The sequence below is a fragment of the Chelmon rostratus genome, chromosome 3, assembly GCF_017976325.1.
Source record: "Chelmon rostratus isolate fCheRos1 chromosome 3, fCheRos1.pri, whole genome shotgun sequence".
Taxonomy (NCBI): Eukaryota; Metazoa; Chordata; class Actinopteri; order Chaetodontiformes; family Chaetodontidae; genus Chelmon; species Chelmon rostratus.
In genome coordinates this window covers 22,110,218-22,121,178 of record NC_055660.1, presented here as the reverse complement: position 1 = coordinate 22,121,178, position 10,961 = coordinate 22,110,218, and the positions used below count along the sequence as shown (strand labels likewise).

The 10,961-nt window shown below is 45.1% G+C and overlaps 1 protein-coding gene across 1 annotated transcript; it reads left to right on the top strand.

The window, feature by feature from the left end:
- The first annotated feature begins 298 nt into the window (after positions 1-298).
- mri1 (methylthioribose-1-phosphate isomerase 1) lies at positions 299-10,943 on the top strand. Its single transcript, XM_041934483.1, has 6 exons — positions 299-797; positions 1,720-1,943; positions 3,973-4,142; positions 4,234-4,410; positions 4,506-4,730; positions 6,264-10,943. The coding sequence occupies exons 1-6, from the start codon at positions 666-668 to the stop codon at positions 6,395-6,397; spliced, it is 1,062 nt and encodes a 353-aa protein (XP_041790417.1). The 5' UTR covers positions 299-665; the 3' UTR covers positions 6,398-10,943.
- Positions 10,944-10,961: the final 18 nt, after the last annotated feature.

The following is a 10,961-nucleotide window of genomic DNA, read 5'->3' as shown; positions in this document are numbered from 1 at the left end:
GTCACCAAAAGAAGAGGGTTAAAACAATAAAATGCAAGACAGAAATAGACGGATCTTTTTACAGACAATGCTTGCTGCTTTTTTGGGGGGGGGGCGGTTTAGGGCTTTGGTTTTATGCTAATAACGTATTTGAATGTGAAATTTCCCCTGACAAAGAGGGGAAAGATGAGCGGGGGGATGGTGCGCAGAGGCAGGAGACTGGAGTCTTGGTGAAATTGGACAACCCGCGAGACTTTGGTGGGCGTGGACACCGAGGCGAGGGCTTCCTGCTCGGCTGAACACGTGGTTCCGTGTCTGCCTCCCCGCTCGTCTGTCAGTGTGTGAAGGTCTCCAGCCCTTCTCTCACTCCCCTCCCCTCTTTATCCTCCCATACTGCACAGCAGACCTTCTCCTCTCTTTACTCCGTCCCACCCGCACCTCCACCTCCTGCTACGCCTTCCGTCTTCTGCTCGCGACGGTTCCCGGGACTGCCGACAGCCAGGCCGCGGCCGGTCACTTCAACGTGTATCAGCTCAGAGAGAGAGAGAGAAAGAGGGGGGAGAGAGAGTGTGTGTGTGAGTGAGTGTGTGTGTGTGAGTGAGAGTGAGTGAGTGCGTGTGCGCGCACCCGCCCGCAACCGGTCCATTCGCGTTATTTCTCCCACTATCCCGCCTCGTTGTTCGGTCATGACGCTGGAAGCGATCCGCTACCGGGCCGGGTCTCTTCAGATCCTGAACCAGCTGCTGCTGCCACACCAGACCGTGTACGATGAGATCCGCTCGGTGCAGGACGCTTACGAGGCCATCAAGTCCATGAAGGTACGGAGCTCCTTTCTCCCTCTCCACCCCTTTTCACCCTTTCTCTCCCACTTCCCACCCGACCCGCATGCCCGCTGCAATGTGCATTCATCCCCGTCATGCATGTTTTTTTTGTCTGTGTGTGTGAGTGAGAGTGTCGGCTCTTTTGTGCTCCCACCGCTGCACGCATGTGTTGCCATATGCTCGCCGTCGTGCTCCCGTTGTCGGCCTGTATTTTTGTTTTGGATGCACCTGCAGCGCCCGCCAGCTACCCACAACTACCCACCCCCCAAAAAAAGCCCATCCTTTATAATTTCACGTTATCATGTGCCAGCGCGATGAACTAGGTATCCGCACACAGCCACCCACCCATGAAATATGCCCCCCCTCCTCGTCGTTCTTTGGGAGAGATTATTGATGAATTATTAATGACCTTTGCCAGGCTTTTTTGTTCGCGTCTTGGTCTTGAGCTGCACTCAGTGACACCTCCCGCTCATTTCTCCCTCCATACCTGAAGTCCTGACGGGGGGGGGGGGGGGGGGGGGGGGTGGCTCAGATAGATTCATGATCAAGTTCAGCTGGGAACATCTTCACATGCTCACTTGCTCAGCAGATATTTCACTCTTTTGTCTTCCCGGTTGCACACACATACAGCTCCGTTTCATCCTGTGTGTGTGTGTCAGAGTGAAGGAATGTGCCAGAGAGGGTGATGTCATGATAACGGAGTCTAATGGCAGAGAGAGAAATGACTCCAAGACAGATGATATCATTTTAGTCAAAGCTGTCGTGACAACTTTTGGCTCAGTGATCACTCCCTTACAACTCTGTGGTGGAAAGAGATTAATGATCCTGATGAAAACTGGGAGAGAGCTGTGGGAAGTTGGCATAGAAACCAAAGAGGAGGACCACGATGCGATGTTGACTCCTCTTCCCTCTGCTACAGGTGCGGGGCGCCCCTGCCATCGCCATCGTCGGCTGCCTCAGCCTGGCTGTGGAGTTGCGGGCAGGCGCCGGGGGTGATGACCCTGTGACCTTCATCAGGGAGTCTCTGTGTCACCTGACCTCAGCCCGGCCCACCGCTGTCAACATGGGCCGCGCCGCCCGCGAGCTGATGGAGTTTGCTGAGAACGAGAGCATGGAGAAGAACTCGGAGCAGCTCAGAGAAAGGTGGGCTGGTTCGAGGGAGGGGACCTGAGGCTGGGTTATGGGCAGCTTGTCATACTTGTTGTTGGTTTGTTGTCATGTGATTCACTGAAACGCTGATTAAAGGGTAGGCGCACACACAACTTCCTGATGCAATTTTAATGAAGGTGATACGGGATATGTGCTTCCTGCTGTTGCGTGAAAAAAGCGCATTTCAAAGTTCAGCCAAAGCCAACGTGAGACTTGAGCCGTTTGATTTAGTCAGAACAAAGGTTGCTGTGTTTATCCTCCAACATTCACTCTTTTTGTTACTGTCCTTCCATCTGGAGCTCAGCAAGGAAACCCTGTCAGGGGAAACAAAAAGACAACATTTTGCACTGAAAAGGCAGTAACCATCCTACTGTTCCATTTTTTTCATTATACTCATTAATTCGCATCAAAATCTTGACATATTTCTCCACGTTTGGTTGCCTGTGCGCATGGCAGTCTAATTTAGCTTCAGCCAATAATTTAACCCTAATAATTTAGTTAAATGTACCCCCTGGGGTTTGTGATCACTAGTAGTGTTACGGAGCAATATTTTTCCCCGTGGGTCCCTGTTTTGTGTCTGTTCTTGCACATAAGGACGTGATGCACATTCCTCCCAATGGTTTCGCACCGAGCCACTGATCTGCTGGTGGAAGTTATGTGCCAAAAAAACGCAGGAATACGCCAACAAAGGCAGGGAAGAAGAAAACTGTTAGCAAGTAAACAGGGATGTAAACAATGCTGACTTCAAACTTAAAAACAAAAACGCTTTTCAGTTGATATATGACGGTGGAAATGCATTTGCATTCGAAAAAACATTTGTTTAGCCTCAAGGATCTGAAAAGTGTGTTTTGTTAACTTTGTTTTCAAGAAAACTCTGCAGGACACCTTTAAGGCAAACAGACACTCCATCTACATATCAGTTGCTCCGTCATATACGGAAAACTGAAATGATCTACACCTGTGCCACGTTAGCACGTCCTCATTCAACACCAGCTGCAGACGTTTTTTTTTTAAAGTTGTGATTTAACAGATCACATACCTTGTGAAAATTGAGAAGCCCACATAAATAAATAAATGTCATTGCAGATTAAGCGTCAGTGTGAAAGAGAAACGCCTTGAGTTATTTTAACTAGAACAGGACTGTAGTTTAGAGCTGCACATGCAGGCAAACAGGACATAAGCCGAACATATGGGAAGCGTTAGGGGAGATTTTTGTGTTAGAGCATTACACCAGATTTTGTATCGGTCCAAACTGGCCGATCGATATCGGCTGAAATACTGAACTTCTATAGGGGATCAGGTATGGACCAGATGTGACCAGGCCTCATTTAATACAGTTTCTTTCTCAGAGTCAGGGTCTCTGATATTAGTTACAGTCATTCAGTCACAGCGGACACCCGACTGCACACCACAGCAATCCCTGCCCTCATGTTACCGCACGTAACAATGTGTCAGAGCAGAGATTTAAAGTTCAGGAAAAAGAAAACAGAGTGGAATCAATATTTCCTCCTGTCACAGGCAGCACATACGGTGCTGGGTGATGAATCTGTGGAGCTAAAAGTCACAGTGCAGCACAGTGGATGGATCATGTTAATTGTTCTGAGTTGATTATGTTTTACTCTCAAACCAATGCACTACAGCAGCATAACAGACCGTGCATTGCTTATATATAACATAGTTTGTTTGGAAGAGTGATATCGGAGCAGTGGGGTGAAAGATCCAGCCAGGACACGTGGATGATTTTTGGTAGAGTTGAACTGTGGGTCACTCTCCAAACACGTGGCTGCAAGTCTGAATGTAGTTCATGGAGCAGGAGTGATGTGTCAGCTACAGTGGAAGAAGGGGTGATGTTTACATTAAGAAAAAGATTATGAATGAGAGAAATAAAGACAAAGAGAGAGAAGTGGGGACAAACAGAAACATGCAGGCATATTGTAACTGCAGACTTGCTGGACACACTGAGCCCACAGTGGCAGACGGAGCCTCTTCTCAATTCCCACCTCTTGTGGCCCCCCTTCTACAGTGTAATTGCCTGGATCGAAGACATGCTGGAGCGTGACGTCAATGACAACAGGAAGATCGGTAACTATGGTGCCCAGCACATCCTGTCTGGCGTCCCGAGGGACGCTGTGACCATCCTCACGCACTGCAACACCGGCTCGCTGGCCACAGCTGGATATGGGACCGCACTCGGTGAGACTGGAGCCACGGGTGTGAATAAGAAAAGAAGGTGACTGTTAAAATATTTGTGGCACTGTAACTGTAGTAATAACTGTGCGTGTAGGTGTGGTGCGAAGCCTCCATGCTCTGGGCCGGCTGAAGCGTGTGTACTGCACGGAGACGAGGCCGTACAACCAGGGATCCAGACTGACGGCCTATGAGGCGGTCGCAGAAGGAATCCCTGCTACACTTATCACAGACAGCATGGCAGCGCTCACCATGAGAGAAATGGACATCACAGGTGTGTGTCTGCGTGTTGCGTCACATCTCCTTTTCCTTCATTTTCGATCTGTTCTTAGCAGTTCCTTACTTTTCCCATCGTGTTCTCCCTCTCAGCTGTGGTGGTGGGTGCAGATAGGGTGGTTGCCAACGGTGACACAGCCAACAAGGTGGGCACGTACCAGCTGGCCATCGCCGCAAAGCACCACGGGATTCCCTTTTATGTGGCGGCACCCAGCACATCGTGCGACTTGAGCCTGGAGAGCGGCAGGGACATCATCATCGAAGTGCGCCCCCCTGAGGAACTCACCAGCATAAATGGAGTCCCCATTGCTGCCCCTGGTAAGAAGTGTGGGGTGTCGGTGTTGTTTGCACAGGGAAAGAAAAAGTAAAAAATGACAAGAATGGGTACAAACAAAAAAAATTGTGTGTTCAGTAGAGGACTGAGAGCGATGGAAAAGCATCAGGCTTGGAGAGATGGATGAGTGTGGCCCAGTTCCAGTCTGCCCTAAGCCCTAAGCACTGAACCCTCAGTCTTTAATTGACGTCACATGCAGTCTAAGTGCCAGAGTAAAAAAAGGTGCAAGGGCTCCAAATGCTGTATGAGGAACAGGACAGCACTGTGTGTTATCACGAGGCTCCACTTTTTACAAAGCGCTTGCTGCTGTCTGCTTGTAAACTTGTTCTTGGGAGCTTTTTTGTGGCATTTTTTATGCCTTGATTAAACAGTGACATTAGAGAGATGACAAGAAAGTGAGAGAGAGATGAGGAGCGACATACAACAAAGGTCCCAGGCCAGATTCAAGCCGGAGATGTTGCAGTTTATGGTCAGTGCATTATATCTCTAGACATTAGGATTTCCCCTGCCAGTGTTTTTAACATGGGAATGCTATGAATTGTGGGTAAATCCCCCAAGAAAGTCTGCAGATATGCATATAATGTGTTCAAAAAGGTGTTTTGGAAGGCCATCAATGACTTTGTCTGAGTCGAGGAGTCTGTAAAAGCAGACATTGGAGCGATGTTTTAGGTGAGTTTGTTAGAGCTGAATTGAGTTATTTGATCTCTAATTATGTTGCCAGAGCAGAGAGGTGCTCGGTGACATCACAGTAATTAAAACACGCTCATTTAATGAGCTCACTGGCCCCTGGAGAGGCGCATATGTGCTTGTGCATTACTCTCTTTAACTTTCCTCTCATACACTTCTCTGGTCCAACCTGTAAGCAGTATTTTAGAGTACTATTAGGGTGCCATTATGACATGTCCCTTCATTATCATAAGCAAAGGCATTGTAGTCACACATACACCCTCCTGCTGCAATAAAACAAATTCACTGTTTACTCCTGTTAGAGTCATTTTCTACAGACCCAGCTGTTTTTGGAAATTGCTGAGCCTTTTTTGAAAATGAAAGTCCACAGCAGTGACCTGTTTTAAACCGTAGCATCTGTGGCTGTGCGCACCACAGACAGAGTTTGGAGTCGGAAAATGCTGATCAATGGACTGGGGTCCCGACCTGGAGATCAGGACCCCTTTCAGGTTCACAATATAAATCTGATGATCTCATGAGAAGACCCAAATTTATGCTGCTACATATTTCAGACTTTTCTATGATCACCATTTTCTTCTGAAATATTTAACCCTTAAGCGGGTTCTAAAAGTATGAAATCAAATGATCCAAGAGAAAGTCACTCATGTGAAAGTAACAGCTCAACTAGCTAAAAGTCATGCATAGATGGTTGAAATATGTGGCAGTGCCAGTGAAGGGGTATTTGAATTTAACCTGGTATGGCTGTTGGGGTACAACTAAACAAAAATGTTTGAAAGTATCGCCAACCATATTCCATTCCATGTCGCTCACTGCTGTTTCCTGCCGTGTAGGTATCGAGGTGTGGAACCCGGCGTTTGACGTGACCCCTCATCAGCTCATCACAGGAGGCATCATCACAGAGCTGGGAGTCTTCCTCCCCTCTGAGCTCCAGGCGGCACTCACCGGCCGCCTCACTGCCCTCTAAAGCCACTCAGCCCCTCCCGCTGGTCCGTGTGCACCGCTCCACCTTAATGTCACACACCGAAAGACACTCATTTCATTACACGACACACACACACATAGTTGTGGTTTCATTTGATTTTGGTCAACACACAGCCACTGTTACATGTCAGTGGTGCACACAGAGGGAAACGTGTTCTTCAGTCTGTTACTCACCCACACACGAAGTCACTGCAGGAGTCAAGCAGACACACGAGCAGTCCCCCTTTTCTTTTTGTCCCGCATTGTTATCTGTGGTCTCTCCATTCCACCTTTTCCCAAGTTTTCCGTTCTGTCTTTCATTCTCTCGTGCCGCCTCTTTGTCTTTCTAAATGGCTTCTTTGACAAGTAATAGTGCTCAGCTGGACTCAATCCCATAAATTCTATTTGGCAAAGAATTTTTATGAGTCGTCACTGAGGTAATTTTTCAGGGCTTCGTCAACTACAAACAAAAATGCTAAGTGGCAGGACTTAATTTTTTTTGTGATTATTTCAAAAGTAGTGGTTCATATCAGCCATGGTTTCTAAAATGCTGCTACCCACTTGTAAATATACATATCCTTGCTGGTAGTCTGTACATATGTAGAAATCTAACCCCTGCTAGTAAAAGGTACTGCTATTTTAACCAAATATTTGGTTATTTAAAATTAAAGTTGACATCAAAAATGTTATATTAACATTTAATTTCTTTGATTCTGTGTAGAAACCTTTTGTAGAGGAGTAATTCAAATTTATAGCTCATAGATTTTCACGAGAAATTTTTAGTGATATGAAAAATCGTATTTCACTCTTTTTACCCTGTGCGGCAAAATTTTGAACAAATGGATTTTCTTGATTGGTCCTCGTTGGTCAGCTGAAGCCTATGACAATACATGGCTGCATTTATACCTCACTCCTTGTTTGCGTCTTGCTTTTCCCGGCTGTGCCGTAGCATACCACACTTGTATTCTCATAATGTACTTATATATATATATGTAACCATACTTATTTCAGCACCATATAAATATTCACCATACTGCACAGGATGCTCTGTAAAAAAAGTCTTTAAAAGGGAAATTGTGTCACTTTTGACGAGGTCTGCCATGCTGTTGTATTTCTGTAATACAGGCATCACTATTAAAGGCATAGTTCACCCCAAAATAAAAGTTTGGTCATCTGCTCGCATGCATGACAGTCCAGGCTTTACTCATGTTTGTGCAGCCACAAAATACTTATGTTGCCTCTTCTTGTTTAGTCAGGCTTGTCCAAAATTATTTTTCCAATAACAGGTCAATAATTTACAGCCAAGAAAAATGTAAAACAAAAAAAACTCTCTAATCTCTTTAGTTCTCTGTGTTTTCTAAAGCCTGAGTGATCAACCAGGGCATCAGTAAATAAATGCAAGAAAGACTGAATATTGGACTTTTAGGCTGCGCAAATCATTATTTTTGTATTAACAATGGAAGACATGACTACATGTAATGTGAAGGTGTGACAGACCCACAGAGAGTTATCACTCAACTGTTCCGTTATCGTTAGCGCTCTGGAGTATTTTAGCTTCTTTCAGCTCATGTTTTGCTTCGCGCTCTCATCACCCACTGTACACCACCAGCTGAGCACCACGCTGCAGAGAGCTGAGTTCATGACTGGTAGCTGGTTGGTGAACGTGGTGGAGCACTGAGCAGCTATAGAGTCGGAAATTTCCCCCAGGAGTTGGTGGAGACCAAAAGTGAGCAACTGAGAGTAAACATTGGACTTACATTTATCAGATGGATAATTCCAAGCAAATGGTTATGTTGTTCTGTGTCCACAGGATGAGTGGATAAGCAACTGTTTGCTAAAGTGTCCACCTTAACAACTTTATAAGGTGGTGATATGTCAAAGTTGTATTGACAGCTTGTTGCACTGCCCCCAAGTGGCCAAAAATATAAGGGAATGCAGGTTTAATGAGCCACAGTGTTGACATGTGTTTGTCAGTGATTACTCAGAAGTCTTAAGCCATACACACTTCAGGATTTCTCACAGCCTGATGTGTGGTTGAGCAGTAGATGACTTCATGTCTTTATTTTGGGGTGAACTTGTCCTGTGAGACTGGGGGGGGGGGGGGGTCCTCTCCACACTGCAGTATCTGTCTCTGCGACACATAGCGTGATGCCACCAACTATCAGAATGTAATTTTCACCTGAGATGAACTTGCTTTTGTTTGGGGCTGTGATCAGGACAAACTTCAGACACTCAGTCACTTCTTGCCTTTGTGTTCTGTTCAGAATGTGTTTCCACTGTTTGGATCGATCCCTCCTCTTAACTTAGATGCAGTCTCACTGCAGACTGACTTCCAGCCCATCGGACGACTCCGTGGGTGGATGAAGACAGGTAGATATTATGGACTACACAAAGAGCTTTCTCCATGCTGATTGGCTAACATTTCGGCTCCTGTTAGCCATGAGTTTGCCACTCATTGAACCTGAAGACGACCGAGAAGAATTGTAGAGCAAAAATTGTGGCAGAAAAAAAATCCCATCATGTTGGAGATTGTCTGAAATGATTAGACAGTTAAATTAACTTTGACATTTTGCTTAAAAAATAACTAACATTTATTGGTTGCTGCTTTTTCTAAATGTGAATATTTGCTATTTTGCTCAGTTTTAGATCACTGTTAATGGAATATCTTTTGACTGTTGGTCAGACAAAATTTGAAGATGTCACCTTGGGAAATTGTGAACAATCCTCATTATTTTCTGCTGAAATCAAATAGAAAAATTGACATATTACTCAATAATGACACTGATAATGAACTGTAGTCCTGCCCTCATCAACAATGTGAGCAACCAGTTGTAAAACCTGACAGTGACCAAGTATTTACGCAGAATCAGTCAACTTGACCTCATCTTTAGTGTCTCAAGTCAGTCCCAGGTTTTGTGTGTGAACGGTGTGTAACTGAGTTTCTGCAGTTTTGTCACCTGGCCAGTGATCCTACGATACGTTTGTTGTTTTAAGAGGCTCCATAGAAAAGTCCCAGACGTGTCGAGCTGTATGGGACACACCTACTCGCTGTACTGAATGTCACAGGGCCAGACTCGGGGGCCCACACTGGTCACTGCCTTACAGGTGCAGCACCAATATAGCTCACTGATCAGAACCAGAGAGACAGCTGACCCTCAGTCTTTCCTTCACACTGGTTTATGTCATGTCACCAGACCGCCATCTCCTCAAGCTCAGCTGACGGAGAGGTCTGGCCACATTATTCGCCAGTCTACGTTCTTAACACCCCTTCTGACCTCACACGCTGCCCTTGTGGACTTTGTCATTCACTTCACCTCAACAGGTGATAAATTCACTAAGTTACGTTCTCTACAGGCCCACTGAGAGGAAGAAAACACCCTAAACAAAGCTTAATGTCACTAATGATAAGAATTGCAGTATTCAGAGTGTCATTGTCCATATCTCGCTGTAATATAAGCTCACCTCTTCCTTCGCTCTCATCTTTCTCCTCGTCACTTGTCCTTTGTCCACTCATCAAACCTCAACTCACGAAGATGCTGTTGGGTAACACGAGCATAAAAGACACTTGCGTATTTGAATTTTCTTTCTTTTCCTTTGTACAGTTTAAGACGTCACATGTTTGGGGGCAAATTAAGACAGTGTTCCAGACATATGTAGCAACTTTGTGGCCATCAGACCCGCCACATATTATTTCTTTCTTAATCTTTAAGGGGGTTATGAGGTTTTTGTTTGTCTGTACATCATTATTATAGCTGTTTGGCTGTGGTTCGTTCTTTTATTTCATGACATTGTGATTCCTAGTGACTAGGCCATTAGTACACCACACTGGGGAGGCCTCCTCAACCATACACACTACCTCTCCGTCTGCCTACACGGACTCAAACACTGAAATGCATGAACACAAGCACTCAGCGTGCCAGGCTGCAGCAGAGCAGATTGACAGATTGTGGAAAAACAAAACAAATCTGGACTAAAATTCTCCACATCTTTCTAATGTTTGGAACTTGAACTCATAGTGAAAAATAATTTGTGGTGGTGCTTTTAGTTTGCCAAAGTAGCCTAGATTCAGGCAAGTGTGTTATGTTGGGTTGCAGCTGAATCAGTCTGAATTACACTATGTTTTTTACACCATACTTTTGAAAAGCAGCAATATAGTACTGTATTTAAAAAGCTGTTCCACCAACCTCCCCTCGAGATGCTCAGCACATGCCTAGTAATCAGGTGCCAAAATTCAGCGCCACTTGCCACATATCTTTGCCACATTGATTTGACTAATAAAAGCAAGTGCTTATGTATTATTCTCAATGATTCGTATGGCCTGCAGTTACCGTGGAAGGAGAGTTGTTCAGATGGCCTCTTTAAGTGCAAGTATGTTATTGTTGTTATTGATAATCACTTGATCTGAGTTTATTTTGTAACGTGGAAATAGTTCAAAACTGGATTTTTTTTATATATACGTATATGAATATAATGCTGTAAAGTGCAGTCATGAATTACGAGATTTCTCTTTCACATCAATACAGTAAAAAAATAAAACCACAGTGAACTGAGTTGTTTTTGTCCATCTT